A 17,719-nucleotide genomic window follows, 5' to 3' on the forward strand; every position below is an offset into this window, starting at 1 on the left:
TTTGATTTAAAGGACTTTCTAATGACTGTTACAGCAACTTCAGTCCTCTTGTCAGCATTGGTTTCAACAACATGGTAAATCAGTCCTAATCCGTGGAGCAGGTCACTCCTTGAAAACATTTAAGATGGAAATATAGATTCTTGTTGAAGAGACATGACATATTTGAATGTTAGCGTGCTCAGTTAAAGCAAAGATTGTCCTTGGCAACTCTCCTACATTCACCTGAAGATTTAGATATTGAAAAAGTAAAATAAAGAGGGAGGGATTGATCTCTGGTGCATGGGTAGCAACTTAATTCAATGAATGCCCACACGGCCAACCCTTGGAAAATTTCCATGCATAGGCAATTGTTGTGTGGATAAATGATTTAATTTCAAATGTGAGAGATGACTGTGGTAGCGTGTACAGTTGTATTTCAGTTTCTGCTTATTTAATTTTGTTAGGGTTTTGGAATTATTCAACAGGTGAAAAACCTGAAATTAACAAATGTGCACATTCATATTAGAATTCAAAGCGTTTACCCCAAAACAAAATACTCAATTTAGACTTTTTTTAATGTGTTGGTGTGCCAGTGGACATTAAATAGAACAATGTAACAGATGAAAAAGGAAAACTTCAGAGGGGAGTGGAAAATGGAAAAATTTGACGTCACTGTGCCTCTTTACACATCTGGTAATCATTCACTTAAATTAAGTGAAAAACTAATTAGCTGGTATTAATGGGGACTTTACATCTCCATTTATGTTTCTCCTACCAAGCTATTCACATTGGTTTTGTTCAGCCTGAGCTAATTTTTTGTGGCCTTTTATTGTGTGGGATATTATTCTGGCTCATGTTCTAGAAAAGCCTAACACTCTTCAACACATACTGGTACAATTAATAGATATGTCCACAGAACTTTTCTCAACACCAAGCTCAAATTTCCAGTAGAGACTGAAAAATATGAACTAGTTCTAAATTTGTGAAAGGATGCCACTGAAGCGGTGATAGTTAAGTGAGTAGGTGATTTGTCAACACACTTTCTTATGTGACTCTGGAAAAATTTTTTAGCCACATATCACAGCATGTTCCCCCACTGGGAGGAACACATGAAGGGCAGCTTAACTTGTCTTTCATGCATCGTAGGCCTCAAAGAATGTATGACGGCACTACGCCTGTAACTAAAAAAGCAAAAGGTACAGCAGAAAAAGCTTTGAGTGTGAATGTTTTTTGGTTAATTAGAGGTTGAATTTGAGTTTTCACTTTAGATAAAAATTCCCTTAAGCAAGTGATCCTGAAAATGCAAATGATTGCAGAAGTGCATATTCATAAGTGGAAAACGGAGTCCTCACTTGCCCTGATAACACTACAGGAGCCTTTTGTAGATTTCTTTGAGCATCTTTATACAGCGTGGGAGGGACTGTCTGTTTTAGAGGTTGGACTTTGCATGTTCTAAAGCTTAGAGAAAATTTACATTAAATCAAATATGAAAAAAAAACTTTCATACATGTTTGATTAACATGTCTTACTTGCAACTGAATTAGTGAGCAGCTTCTTTGTAAAACCATTGCCCAACAGAGGCTCAGAGGCTGGTATGTTTGACTGGTCAGTGAGAATAAGAAGCATGGGGGAGGGAAGTGAAATTGCAGATAGATTGTCAAGAAAATGCCATGGGATCGCTGCACAGAAAAGCCTTAAAGTGGAAGTTGTGACTCTAGGATGGTACGACTCCGAGGTAAGTGTTAAGGCTTGGCGCTACAAAGGGCAGCGTAGTGCTTACTTTGATTGAATCAATTGCTCTGTGTAAGTAGCTGCTGGTGTCGGCCTCCCCGGGGTGACAGTGAGGTCTGCAGAGAGTGCACCAATCCAGCCATCCATGGCAAGAGAACAGGAAGGATTAACAGAGCAATGCATCATAGCTGTGGCAACCAGCGATGTGTTGCAGACTGTATTTATTGACTCATTGACTGTATTGATTGTCTCAATTGATGAAAAGTCCAGAGACAACAGACACAGAGGGTTATGAAAAATAAAGAAAAGAATAAGAAAGAAAATATGATCGTCATGGGTCAGTTTCACATTTGTTTGTCACGTTTGCTGATAAACTTCTGCACTCTTGCTTAAGTTAAGCTCATACAGTAACATCTTAGTAATTTACCTGGGCATGTATGTGGCTTTACCTTGACAGAAAATTGTCTCTGACATTGACTTTGTTCTCGCGGCAGCAGTTTATTTAACACACCATTAATCTCTAATGACAGAAAACAGGGTTGCAGCAGATGTTTGGGAGCAAACTTCTGCTTGGTCTTGCAGTGTTTTTTTTACCCTCATTGACATGTGTTGCTGTGAAAGGGAGGATCGTGAGGCAAACAGCACTGTCATAGTTAACATATATTTGGGGCGTGTTCCGGAAATCATCTTTGTCCATATGCAGAATTGGTTGATGCACATGGAGTAGATGGACTCATTTGCAAAATTATACTAAAGCCACTGATTCTGCACCACATCAGAGTGCATGGTCATCAGTATGTTAATGTTCAACTGTGCTGTGAAACAATCCAATTATTGAATGATGGCCAATGTACATCAGCTCCCTTATTGGATATGTGTGCAATTAATGAGTGCAGAGCAACCAGAACAGTGACACAGAGTAAATTAACACTTTGGTAAACTTAAAAGGATTGTCTCCACTCAGAACATGGACAACTAAAAAGATGAGCACATGTCAAATGATTATAATACTATATATGTTCTCCTTTCTCTGTCTTCTATAGCTGCAGGACTGTGTTGAAAGAAATCATACAGAGCACTTCATGGCCTCAGCCTTTGAAATAGAATATCTTTTTGTTCTGAATGCTGGTGAGTGGGTGTGAGGGCAACAAACTGCGGAAAAGTAAAGGAAGAAGAAACAAGCAGAGTTTACCCTTAGGGCTCATGAGGTAAGGACACTTAACTCATCACATGCATCGCCAAAGTCGACATGATTTTCATCAGTTCTTTGCTTAAAACACAAAAAGAATAAATCAGCTCATTTACACAAATATAAATATATTTTATGTTTAGTATACACAATAATGATTTGCCATTGCCAAGAAAAAGCATGTCAGTAAACTCTTGCTAAGGGATACAGACACTGCAAGGACAGCCATGATTGATTGGCGTGCTCAAGCACTCTCTTAAGATGAAGGGGGACAATAGACGTTTTAGTGAGAAGGCTGGTGGTGTGGCTGAGCGGTGCCATGCTAGTCCTGAGAGCTGCGAGATTCACTGTCCTCCTCGAGCTCCCATTCAAAGTTCTGGCCTGTCATTTGGTAGAACATCATGTTAAAGGGTTTGTAGAACTTGTGCAGCCTGCGAATCACGTCTGGGTCAATTTTAGGGTGAGTTCTCCCTTTAGACTTGCCGAGGCATCTTGGAGTACTGCTGTCCTCTGGCTTCTTCAGACATGGAAATCCTTTAGTTTTATTAAAGTAAAAGTGTTTGTCTGTGACGATCCGCTTCAGTCCCAGAAAGTCCTGCACTTTGGCCATCTCTCCCGCAGGATCCACAATGAGCCTCTCCCCGCTGACAAAGTGCATTTGGGAGAGAGGGAAATACTGCATCCAGCTCTCCAGATGAAGTGCATATATTCCTATACGCAATGCACTCCAGGAGGCATCTATTAGACCCAGCGTCCTGTTCTTAAAAGCCAGAACCTCAAAAGTGGGGATTTCTGGTTTCTTGGACAAAGTCTGTGTATAGTCTGAAATGGCTCTTGTGACAGGATTACGCACCACAATAATAAGCTTGATGTCCCTGGCCATGGAGTGGATGCGCTTCGGGGCATGGTTAGTCACAAAGTAGCTGGGTGTCTTCTCCATGGTGATCTGCCCCTCCAGTGTTGAAGGCATCAGGTCTCTGGGAACAGAAACAATACAGAGAAAAAAGCATCTTAGGACGGTATTACACCTCTGTAGTGCAATTGAAATACTCAAGGACACAGTACAAGCAAAGTTGGTACATTTATTAAGCAGAGTATTATTTGAAATTACAAGTGAAAATAACTGTTATTATCACTGGACATTATGTTGTGAGGAGAAACATACAGCTAATTACATCCATGGAGTAATATGCAAGAGATAAAAGAAAGAAGATGAAACGGCAGGCAAGCAAGTATGCTCATTGCTTAATTGACTCCATCTGTGTTACTCCAGGAGCTGTTTTGGAACTTTAATAATGAGTTCACTGCATATCATTAATACTGGGGTGCCTGGGGTATTGTTTTGTCATACATTTATTATGCATGCAAGGCTCAAACTCTGTACAGGCAGTTTTATTTCTTATCCACATGCACTTCCCCTGCAATGGGTGCATGTGGCTCTTTTTCTTTTCCAATTTGTGCTACATTTAAGGTTGCAGGCTGCTCATTGAAGGCAGCTATGATTAATTATTAGATTCAAGAAGATGATTTGTAGTATGGAAGAAATGTCCTCGATTTGAGATACTTTTCTGAGGGGGTAATGGGAAACCATTGCCATGACTGTTACTTTAAACCTGATTAGCCTGTGTGAGAATAAGTCATACAGTAGTGCCGAGGCAAGTGCTTCACATGCACCAAGGCAAGACTTGTTTCTGCGGTTTATATTTTTGTATCAATAATAAACCATAGCAATTGCCTCTAGCAAATCCTTATCAAATGTTTACACTCGTGTTCATTCCGATCCGTACTGTTTTCTTTGTTTGTAGGCTATGTGATTCACTGCTAAATTGGTACATTAAATCCACTGTGAGACATGCGGATTATTTAACTACTAACAAAAAAGAACACAGGGGCTCTGGAATATAATGCAAAACGATGCAGAACCCTACCACATACACTGTTTTTTCCCACCCAATTAGGTAATGTTTGCTTGAAAATTTATGTATAAACAGCCAGCTAAAATCCCAATAATTCAAGACTTGGTAAGAGATTCACAAAGGTAGGGAAAGAACTTCCCTGTTATACTCAAATAAACACTTTCTCCCTGTCCCTGTAGTATGTTACTCCATTAGGCTGTCCTGCACCACAAGCCTACAGTTGTAACAATATAGCCACATCAATCATTTGCATCTTGGACATATTCTAAATGAACTGTTCTCCAACAAAGAATCCAATTTACTCTGCTAAACATAAAAGCTGTTATGCACATATCGACCACCCTAACACACATGCATCCATGGACACTGGGCTGAAAGTCTCACAAGTGGCCTGGTAATTGCATCTCAGTAACAGTATTGCCTTCCTGATGGGTAATTTCCCTCTGGATTATGTTTGTCTCTTGGCAGTATAGAACTGTGGTTACTTCTGGGCCTGTAATGGGATATCAAACATATCTACAGATAGCTTGGTGACGAGGAAGAGTATTAGTTTTCATTATATTCCCTCACTTTCCGCACTTCACCTTTACACTAATGAATAGCTAAAGATTTTTGTAACCTTTCAAGGACTTCGGCTCTGCCTACCACTTAAGTCCAAAGTACAGTGGAAGGTCTGAGGGTGCAACATCAACTGAAAAAAAAAAGAAGAAAAAAAACCCTCCAATAAACTGCTGCAAATCACCTTGAAGCAACCAATATTCTACTGTATGGACAATGCAGTATCTCACTGGTAATCTTTGGAGCATATCCAATTGACAGGACAGATATACAATGTTCAAGGTTACTTTTTTGAAGGCATGCACATAACAAGTCATTGTCCTAATCATGCTTTGTGCTAATCATCAAAAATGTAATTATACAACAATGAAAATGGCACAAGCAAGTACTTTGTTATTGTGCTTTTGATTGGGGAATCAGTCATGGATCATGTACGTCTAAAATGTCAGTGGGAAGACAAGGCGGGAACCAAATCAAAATGCTGATAAACAAGCTAATTTCTCCATGCATGGTAAATGTCTCCTCTGGCCTTGCAGTCTAGTGGAACTGAAGTAAACAGTTAACTCTCGCTTTTTCTCCCCTCTGCTCCCCTCTCCCATCAGCTGCTGCAGCTCTACACAGGTCATTCAGGTGGGTAGTTAGATAAAATCCATAGTGCTAAAGAGGCCTTCCTGACCATCTGTTGTTTACCGACTCACATTGAGAACATAACACATGACATTAATTTTCTTGCATTTTAACGCACGTCCAAAGCTTTATTAAGTGTGAAGACCCAGTAAAGTTGCTTTATACATGATATAATCATAAAGGATCTGTACCAGGGGAAGCATATATCATTCAGTATGGCTGCCTAGTTTAAATTTTTAAATATCGCAAGTATGGAAGTTGAAAAAGTATGGAATGACTAATAATAGCTCGTGCAAAATGTGAGCGTCTCCAATGATGAACAAAACCTATTTAAACTTTAAATGTAATAAAGCAATCATCCAAGTCTGCATGTTGTGTACAGTAACTTAGGCAGGAAATCCATTTCACATTCACGTCATGTGAAATTCAGATCTGGAGGATGCCCAGTCATCTCTAAGGCCTGATTCATCATTCAGAATGTGTAGTATACACCAACACATTACAGTTAGGTGGTTATTAAGACGGAAAGCTATCTTCATAGATAATCACCACTCTTCATGCTTAAAAAAACCCACGCAAAAGTGCTTTGGAATATGCCCAAGCATTTAGCTCAATGTTTCATTACTTTCTGTCAAATGGGTGCTTGGGGATTATTTTGAGGCACGATGAGGTGAGGGATCACACTAATTTACATTCTCAGATACTAACAGGTCTGAGCTCTTTCTGGAGAAGTTGAGTTTCTTCAGAAAAGCTTATTTGTTGCAAATAAACTCTGGCAGAGGAATGAAAGCTGCCACAGTCTCTCATTTGAATTGATCACATCTCAGCTGCAGAGTATCAGTCCCTAAACTTCCTCCATGTCATGTCAAATACAATCAATTATCCTTAAAGCGAACACTCATAACGCGCTTCTAAGTCCTTCAAGAGCATAACTTGGAGACAGCTCCTCTAATGCGGTTAGGGATCCTTTGAATTATGCCTACAACATACAATGCTGATATACATATATATCAGTATTGACTCTGTAAAAGAGAATAATCCTTTTGTCATGTAGGTGTCAGAGTTTTATCATGTTCAGGAAAAAAAATATATTTTTCATAAAGCCCTCTTGTCAGTAAATCCATGCTTTCGCTTTGACTACAGGCAAACAATGGAGGTTTAACGAATGACAATTCTTTTATTGTAATACTCTGTGCAAGATTGTATATATCAATCTAGACGGGAAACGCCTATTTATCAACACCAGTCATTCTGGAAATGTGAAGTGAAAGATAATGTGGTCAGTTTGCAATGAATAACCCAATTATTTCACCCTGAGTGACATATTTGTGATTACAGATGCACAAAAGAGAAAGATGCAAGTTTCCTGCAAAGTGGAGAAAAAAAAACAAAGGAAGGAAATGAGTCATTCTGTGCTCAGCTCTCAACAAGTGGATGTGTATGTGTTTGGCAGGCAAAACAACAAGCCCACAGGCCAAAGCAAGGGGTCCTAGCAGGTCTGTTTTAGAGTGGGAGGCATTGTTTTGTCACGGTGAAGGTGCAACTTTCAGGAGGAAAACAAATACACAGTATACAGCCGTCCTGACCAATCAGAGAAAGATAAAGTTACAGCAGAGAGTTGGTTTGTTTTTGTTTTTCTCAACTTAAAACTGACCCCACCAACTCAGCGTAGTGAAAGCGTCCTATTGGTGGTAATGCCTTGAAGCTGTGCACTGGAAATCCTTATGTAATATGTTGTATGTAGGAAAAACTGGGAGCATTACAAGCATTCTGTTGCATGTCATCTAGAGAAAAATGCGAAAAGGTGACATTTAAAGAGCCAGTCACGAGGGGAATTAAGCTGAAACATTTTTTAATCCATCTGACGAATTTACTTCTTTAATAAAATTACAAAAGCCATCATATTCAGTTCTTGTCCTTTTATCCTGTCCATAATATTACTCCCACTGTCAATTTTGTTTCTATTTTTTTGCTATGGTTCCTCAGTTATAATTTGTCCACTATCTCTTTGTTTAGCTACATTTTGCTGAAATCCATGAGACATTTCAAACTAAATACCAGTAAAAAAAAAGTCCTCAATCTGAAACAATCATTAATCATTAATCATCACGTAATTTGTTCATACAATACAACTCCTAATGCTGTCATGTAAAGTGCCATCCTCACAAGTGGCAGAAGGGAAATAAGACTCATATGAGTCTTTCCACAACAGAGCTGACATCTTAGGTTTTTGATATAGAAATCACCAAATCCTCACAAGGAGAGTGGGGGAAGGGGAAAGCTGCAGCTAAGTGCTAAGCTTTCAACTACAGGCCTTTGTGTGATGTGAGATTGAGACCAACAGATGTTGCATCAATAACACAACATTTCTTTACTGGAGCATTTTCTTTCTCTTCCCGGCTGGGTTTGGGAAACAATTATGGTTAGGTCTAAAACATTCTTTGTACAGTGACAAAATATGAATAAAAGTCTTTATTTATTTAAAGACATGTCAAGATATCAGCACATTACAACATTTGAGCAGTTGTGAGACAGATGCAGAAAAATTTTGCTGCTATTATGATTATCACATCTGACCGGGACCACTTTGTCATGTATATGCATTTCAGAAAGAAAGAAAAAAAACAAAAAAACATTTTCTTTAATAATCCTTAATGGGAAATTTTAGTGTTGCGGTTGCTTCAGAGTAGTTCTCAGGACAGAGCCAGCCTTCTTTATCACTTTGTTCAGATTCTTTGAGTCAATGGCTCTGATGCGGCAGCCCTAACAGATGGCTGGAAAGACAGACATATAGAAGATATGCAACACCTTGGTGCAAACACTGACAGACCTAAGCTTCCTCAAGAAGCTGAGGCTTCTTGTAGACAGCCTCAATGTTGTATTTCCTGTCCAGTCTGTTTTCCAGGTGAACACAGAGTTATCTGTAATCCTCCACCTCTTCCCCTAAGACAAAGATCACATTAAAAATGAGGTGATCGTTTCTACACTGCAATACGTTCAACCAGTTCCCTGTACTCAGCCTCTTGACCATCAATGATACACCAAGCAACTGCAGAGTCATTTGAGTGTCTCTGGAGATGACATGACTGTGAGTTGTACAGGAAGTCTATGGTGTACAGAGTGAAAGGAGACAATGAAAGCATAGTCCCCTGTGGTGCTCCTGTGCTGCTGACCACCCTTACAGGCACACAACCCTTCAGCCTCACAAACTACGGTCTGTTTGTGAGGTGGTCAATAGTCCAGGCAATTTTGGAGGCAGTCACCTCTATTTTCTTCAAATTCTCATAAGACAATGCAAGCTGAATAATGTTAAAAGAGTTAGAGAAACCAAAGAACATGATCCTCATAGTGCCGCCTTTCTCCAGATGACAATGGGCTTGTTGAAGCGGGTAGATGATGGCATCTTCAACCCCAGCCCAAAAATGATAAGGAAATTGAAAGGGGCTTAATTGCTTATTTAATTGAGCCAATCTCTCCAGGTTTACCTATTGTTTAACACTTTCTCAGTTGTTATGTGTGTGTCACAACAAGATAACCCAAATCACTGACCTGAAATGAATGCCGCCCACACCAGTGTCATAACAAATACAACCATGAGAGTTTCTGTTTTCAGGACTTTCTTATTCAAATTTAGATTTAATTCATTCAGATGTGTTGAATCTCCACACAGACTAAATGCTACAGACAATGCAAGTGGGTTCTATAGTTGTGAGCATTTAAATTTATACTATTGCATGTGTGTGCATTGAATGCCAGCTTCCCTGTGAGCCTTTTATGCCACACTGTTGAGTTGTTTTTTTCTACTCTCCAACTCAGACAATCATGTCAGTGTTGGAGCCAATAAATGTTAACACCCGTTGTTTTTAATCAAATCCCCCAAACATAGAAAAAGGAGATGATTTGGCCTATACACAGACTGGTAAAATTCTGAAAACAGGACATTATACATTTGAACTATGAAAGAGCAGGACACAATGATATTATCTTTGTAACACAGCAAATGGTTTCAAATCACGCAAGATGCTATGTTGCTGTTGAACTGTGCTGTAACACTACAGTACAAATTATTTCTGCAATTTGATAGATTGACAAAATAAAAGTGCATCGCAGTATTTAAGACAACCTCACTGAGCTTTTCATTATCATGAATATGGTCCTTCTGTACATGAACACATGATTTTTCTGCTAGTTACAGTTTTGTATGCTTTTCATTCCAGATTTCTGTTCTCTCTATGCTTTTCTCATGTATAAAGTGGGGTAAGCTCAGCTGGACAAGGGTGACGTCACACTTTTCTTTGCAGGGTTTCGGTTATTTTCAGACTGCAGGGAAACAAGATTTTTTTTCTCAGATCTGATCTTTTGTTCTTTTTTTCTTTTTTCTTTACAAGTGATCTCCAAGCTGTGGTAACAATAAAGGCGATAGAAACAACATAGCTTCAATGGTGCTATAGTGGTAGAATGGAGGTTCTTTCGAGCTTTGCCTGCACTGGAAACTTTTATCAAACTGTCAGCATGCAGTTCATTTAGGCACTTACACAAACGGCTGTTTTCCTGCTAGTAACACCAGAAGGAATCTGCTCAGCACTGGGGTTGACCTGGATTCCATGTGATCGATATTGGTTGCATTGTGAGTGACGCAAAAGACTATTTGAAATCTGTTTTGAGACCTTTATTTTTTTCCTCAGACTTCCTGAAATCAATCTAGATACAATTTCAAAATACCAAAAAGAAGAGAAAAAAAAGAAAATAAAAACTGCAATTGGAGTATGAATTTGAATTTAAAGACAATCAGTTAGTTAGTCATTCATTTTGTGTTAATAATGTTCATTAGATTCAATTCTAAAAAAATCCCACGCACACAGGCACACATTAGTTTTTGTGTTAAATCGTTAAAAAATAATTAATTTTAAACCAAATTGTATGCTTATCTTGTTGTCTTTCCACCTTGGAGTGCTTTGCCACAACTGCATGATTTTGGATAACTGGTTAAGTTTAGTCATGTTTAGTCATCATGGCTTCACAACTTTGTTTTTATTTTTAATTAAATCTAATATTTTGTCTGATGACAGAATGTATGTTTAATTGTACTGCCACAAGTTCTTTGACATCACTGTCAATCTTCTCTGAATAAAGTTTGCTTCAGTGACAAGTGTGTTCGTTGCACTGCAAAAGGAACTAAGACAATGAGACTAATTAAAACCCAGAACAACCTCCCTTCTCTAAATAAGCCTGTTATACGTGTGCTTGTGCAGGCCTGTAGACTTCTGCAGAATAGTTGAGGACAGAAGTGACAGCTGGTCCTGATCAAAACCTTATTCCCCACTCACTTCCTGAGATCCCCAAAAGACCATCGCTCTTCCAACAGCGGATAAGCCAGGTACTTGCATCACCAAACTGTGGTGCTGGCATCTGAAGCTGTGTTTAGATGCCCTTTGGACATTAAACATTGTGAAATAATGTGTGACAATAAGGGAAGCTATGAGAATGTCTTAAGAGATGTGCCATCTCACATAATTATTCCATAACTGTGCATATGAGCTGGAGAATCAGTCTATTTTTAATGATATTAAAGTCTAGGCAAAGAATGGAAGCAATCTTATCTCAAATCAGAGACTCCAAGAATACTTTTTTTTAAACTTCAACGTCTAATCTTATCATCACTGGTTATAAAAGAGAACTGCTTTTTCCTCTTAAATCTAGAAATAGATATACAATCCAGACCTCAAACCTAAAATTATATCCTTACATAATGGCTCATCTGTGTTCTAGTAAAATATTGTCAGTTTGCCCCACCCCTTAAAGATGATTGTCTGCTTTTATGGTTCTGTGTGTGTTTGATTATTTGTCTTTCAATGAGCTGAAGAGAACACTTCAGGCTACACTCACTCAGTTTGATCAGTATTGGCCTCAATATTCTGTTATTGATGTTGCCACAACAAAAACAAGCTGTCCTGACATGCTTGTCCCAGCACTGCAGCAGCAACAAACTCACCCACCCACAGAAATATGGCTGCCCACCCCTTCTACTGTCATTTAAGTTTGTTTTTTTTAAACTTTCATATGCATGTGCACTGAATATGTCTGTGCAAAAACTCCAAAGCATTGTACTTTTTTCTACATGAAATCACAAATAGTTTTGAATTAATCCCTGCATCTTCCAACAGTTTTTCAAAATACATATTAGCTAAAAAGAAGCACAAAACAGTCAACACTAATTGAAAGTCACACCTGAATACGTCAGAGTCAGAGGCTAAAATTTACATCCTGGAAATGTTGCAGATACAGCTCAGTTGAGCAGAACCAATTAATATGACAGTTTGAACATGATAGATTTCCTTGGCTGTGAAAAATGGCCGATACCTCAGGATCCAATCATTTTTGGATGACCACGGACAAAACTCTGAACCTATTATGCTGGAGCATATGGAACAACAGTTTACATGAATTCTTACCTCATTTGGTGCCTAACATACATTTTCTTATCGGTATACTTGTATTACATGACTTTGTAAGATGACCTTTCCAGATGTAACTTTTAAAATTGTTATATTTACATTTATATATTTACAGCATTTTAATAATTTACTGCACAGTTACAGCATCTCACAAGATGACAAGAATAAGGGGTATCAATTATGAGTGAATAAACAAGTAGGCAAAGAAATGACGCAGGGCTGCTTTTCACCAGAGCCATGCCATATGGCTAAAATCATTAACAAAAACAAATTAGATAAAATAGATCATTAAAGTCACCACATTAAACCACATCTGTTTTTAATACCATTGTCTGTAACAGGAGAGGATTTTTATTTAATTTTGACTATGATATGTACACAAAAAAGGTTTCTGCTGTATCTGACTTATCATGTGCTGCCCAAAGTTAGTTTAATGTGCAAGCTTAATAGAAAGATTTCCTGAGAAATACATTTTTGCCACCACTCTCAGTTACACACATGAACAATGCCAGAATATTACCTATCATAGACTGTACTTTTACTCCATTTTCCCCCTTTTGTTACGAAGCCTTAGGTCAGTGTGACACCTAAAGGACAAAGCAAAAGAGAAGTCTCTGTGCATCTAGTGAATATGTCCGGGGTGCTCACTGCATTTTGTCAGTTTTTACGTTTATAGTAACTTATACAATGATGTTTAGATGAAAATTCGTGAAAATTCAGTCAGTACACGTGTAACTTTGCAAGAAGTTGGTAAGTTTTGCCATTAAACATTTGAGAAATGAGGGTGTTGATTTCTGCTGACTGTAAACATTTTAAGGTATGGTTCATGAAGGGAGGCTTGCCTTTGTGTTGACTACTTGCATCCTGACTGATCCCATCTAATTCTAAGGCTGTAATTCTTTCTCTGTAAACTGAGCTTCTTTTTTTATCTGGAACAACAGAAGCCTTTTTAGAAGCTTCATTTTTATATTTATGTTGCTCTGAGTTGCTGTAACCTCTTCCATCTAAATTTCTAGTTTCTCTTTAACTCTGTTCATGGTTATCTTACAGAAAAAATACAGCACTACTGCGGCAATGTCGCCACGGAAACAAGATTTTGTTTCCTGATTTAATTGGTTCTGAACTGACTTAGATTAATGTGAACGTATTGGGAAAGACTTCCATCTTAGTTCTCTTAAGCATTTATTTCTGTCCTTGATACGAATAATATGTAGCTCAAATAGCCACATTGATAATCTTTTCATAGTTATGAGCATAAACTTACATAAGTGAGCATCCAAAGCAATAAGAAAAAACCATAGAAATCATAGAACAATTGCTTGTTCTATATCAATCTGATACTTGCAAACAATTTTAGGCAACATATGTTGTCATTGTTGTCAATATTCTATAAATCAGAAATGTATCCAATAAGGAATACATCAGCAGTTGAGACTGTTTTTGTGAAGTACTTCCAATTTATCCCTGAATAGTTACAGATGTGGTCAGTAATTTAATATCTGCACTTCTGTGAAATGTTAATATATATATACAGGAACAGTATATATGAACAGTAATTTCAACTCCTTGTCCATCATCATTTAGATAAGTCATTGAACCAGTGAATTAAACAGTAAACACATCTATAGGTGAAACTCCCAAAGTGATGACTGGATATCAGCATGGCCAGATGTTTTTAGCCTTTAGGGAAGCTCTGTTGCTGCACTTAAGCTTCCCTGCACACTGCTGACGACATTCCGCACTGAGAACTGGAGGTTGGTCCCCACAGGAAGCCAAGATCTCCTAATTCATCCAGGTGATCATCATTCAAGTTGGTTGCCAGATAATTTTGTTGTTGTGATAGCATCTGGTGCATTCCTCTACACTCTATATCAGTTAAAGAACAAACATACTGTATGTTAATCATGATGTTGCAGCTTTAGTATATCTGGCTGTTTAACAGGAAAACGGGGAGCCCTTCTAAATTCTACAAAATGCATTCATAAAAATCAACTCTACAGTGTCCCTTCCTGCTATTTTCTATTTAATTTCTTTCACTCTAAATTGAATCATTGAGGTGATTTATGAAGAACAGTTGTGGACTAATAACAGAATAAAGAAATAATTGAATCATAATTCTTCTGTATTTCCGCTGCAGTGGTGTCACCGTCACTGGAAGTGCTCCCGACGCCTGGTGACTTGTGTTTGACCCTTGTGATAATGTTGTTAGGAGAAGCGGCACCAACCTGGAGGAGCACTGGAATGTGTATTGATTCAGCTATTGAAGCTGTGGTGCAAATTCTAGGGCTTTAAAATAAATTTTCAAAAGCAAAATGTACAGCTTGTGAGATGTTTGCTCAGCAATTTATGGCTGCGACTGGTCAGCAACTAAATGTGACAAACAGAAATGATTTTTTCTCCACAGGCGGGTTGTGAGCCTGCTCTATCTGGTGAGTGTGGCAGCTTGCTGTGATTTCAGATGTCCGTCATATTTATGAGACTGTGCTGATAGCCATTTGTAAACACTGTTTTTCATTTTTAATATGGTGTGACTCATGTATGATAAGGTATGGTGTAACGTGCTGTACTAACATGCTCTCTTTGCGCTGCAGGTGTTTATCCTCTGAATGTTATCCACGCCATTGGTACTTAACGTACTCAATATATCGGAAAATGTATGTCTCCCATGTGTGCTGGGGAAATATATTGCACTTCAGTCTTTACATTTCGAAAGATTTTGCCCTCAACTGACAAAAGTAGAGGACATAAAGAAAGGAATAACAGGCGTGGAATAAACTGTATTTTTTTAAGCTTTGTAGGAAGAATAAACTCTCTTCCTGTCTGTATTTGCAACAGTATCTTGTGTGTCACAAAGGCACCTCTACTATGAGTCAAACACAGCGGCACAAGTAAGTTTATTTTCATCTGGTATGGCAGGTCATTTAGTCAATCTCACCACTCATTGTAAAATATTGATGTTGGCCAAGGCAAGTTAAGTTAGAAAAGGGACAATATTTCCAGTGATATTCAGGTAAGGCTCTGCTGGGAGAGATGTAGGGCTAAAAAGGTAAGGCTAAGATGTAGTATAGTTGATAGTGGGAAGAAACTGATCACTATCAGTGATCATTTCAGAATCCCCGGGAGCTTCTTAAATTTGGGTCATTATTCCTAAGCAGCAAGTTAAATCACTGTCAACTAATCACTTAGTACTTTGTGTCTTGATTTGTTCACCCATGCAAATGAGCTTAAAATATCAGAGATGAAATCAACGTTTCGAGCATTTAAGATGAAGGAAGAGAAGGGGCGGCAGGGAGGATAAGGAATCCATTCCAAAAATGATAGCATTTTATCATGCCTGGAGCTCAACATGTAAAAATAAATTTCACTAAAACACCACTGAGTAAAAATGCTAATCATATCTAGCTGAGAATATATTTCTAAATATTATACCACTATATCATGTGATTGTTAATTAGTTTAACTCTATATATCCAGATAGTGAGTAGTTAGCTGAGACCGCCACAGTCCCTACAACAGCTGAAAACCGCAGTTTATTGTTTTATAAACTGTAAGAAGTGGCCCAAGATTATGCAGATGGAATAGTGCAGGATAATTCCTGTTTTCTGTGCCTTACATGTGCATTCAAAAGCACAATATATGTCTCGCTGCCTCCTGCATTCCCAAATCTCTGCATCACCCTGCAGCAATCTGAGAGCTGTTGCTGACTGTGTGTGAGCTTCCATTCTAATGTTGGAAGACGCAGTATTATATTACCAGAAAAAGTACTTTTTAGAAGGCCATGAACACACAAACAAAACGTTTGTTGTGTGTCAGCGATAAGAGGATCTTAATGTAACTGTGCATGTTTAATTTTGCTGAGAACTTGTCCATTAATAGTAGATGTCTTGGCATGGTTAGCTGAGGTAAGGTGGGCAATATAATTAAAAGACCTCTGTGTAAATTATGTATTCAAAAGAGAATGCAGCACTTTGAAAATGACCAAAGCATACAGCAGTTTGCATAAACATTACGAATGGCATATGCAAGAATAATCTATTGATTTTTCAAGTAATCTCTCTTTCAACTTATTCCCATCATTGACAACACCATTTATGAACCTTTACAACCTCTAACCCTCTCTTGGCCTGTTGTGTCAGTTTATCGATCATGCTGAGGATGTGCACACCGTGCTGAACTGAGACTCACCATGGATTATTATAAACAACCCACTCCTAAATTCTAAATGTAGGTAATTTTGTTTGAACTTTTCCAATGCACACACACATCCACACACAAAGGTACTGTCTATCATTGTAAGTTCACTGTGTCATTAAAAAAAGCTATCGCAAACTGAACATTTGAAATTGAATGTATGGCTGTTTAAGAGAAAAAGGGGTGCAAAATAATTAGCAATTAAAGCTATCCAACTGCCTAAATGCTGAAATCTGTGAAAAGTGTTGCAGCTGAAATGTATTCAATGTCTGAGGTAAAGATGCTGTTAAAGTTGACTGTGACACTTAGTCTGCAAACAGATAAAACAACCACATTTCTTTTACATTTGTTCAGTTATAGGAAATGAATCAGATACTTGAAAATGTCTCCATCTTAAAAGCTATTATGGACATTTGTTAGAAACTGCACAGCTCTCTTGCCAAAAAAACATTCAAAGATATGTTAAAAAGGTACATAATTTTATGCCCCTGTGATCTAAATATGTGTTTTGCTTAAAGGCAGGCAGAGATGTTTGTGCCGTAACATCTGGATGGCAGAAAAAAAGGCTGCTAAGAATGTTATAATCACGCAGACAAGGCCTAAGCTGCTCCATTACGGGCTAAGCTGACCTATCAGTGGGGCTTTTGCTAATCCAAATTGTGCTTTAGCTGCCAGAGATTGCTCAATTCAGACAGACTGTTGGGAGGGGTGGAAAGATGAAACAGTTCACCTGCCATGTGAGCTTCTATCATGTATGAGATATTTATCTCACAGTATTATGCATGCACAAGAGCTGGGGTATTTTTTCCACTTAGAAAAGCTCATTTTCATGATGGATGTTACACTTGCTCACCATATAAATACCATCTATGACCAGTTCAAAGTGCCTTAAGCGTGCATTCACATGACACAAGCTTAATAGCACAAGCTGTCATTCTTACATCATGCTCAAATCAGCTGAGTGACAGTTTTATTTAGAACTGAAGACAGGGGCAAACACAGAAAAGGTTCTTTAACTTAGGAGTTACTGTGCTTTCTTGTAGAGGCAGATGAATGCTACTTCTTACGTTTGG

At 38.2% G+C, this 17,719-nt stretch overlaps 1 protein-coding gene across 1 annotated transcript in view; it reads right to left on the minus strand.

Annotated features, from left to right (window-relative positions):
• Positions 1-1,940: 1,940 nt before the first annotated feature.
• Positions 1,941-17,719, minus strand: part of hs3st4 (heparan sulfate (glucosamine) 3-O-sulfotransferase 4) — a 75,607-nt gene continuing 59,828 nt past the window's right edge. The window contains exon 2 of the mRNA XM_072368686.1: positions 1,941-3,876. Within this exon, the coding sequence (XP_072224787.1) occupies positions 3,222-3,876 (655 nt within the window). The 3' untranslated portion in view covers positions 1,941-3,221. The remainder of the gene's footprint in view (positions 3,877-17,719) is intronic.

This window comes from Leuresthes tenuis, unplaced genomic scaffold (assembly GCF_036924035.1).
Source record: "Leuresthes tenuis unplaced genomic scaffold, fLeuTen1.0.hap1 SCAF_17, whole genome shotgun sequence".
Taxonomy (NCBI): Eukaryota; Metazoa; Chordata; class Actinopteri; order Atheriniformes; family Atherinopsidae; genus Leuresthes; species Leuresthes tenuis.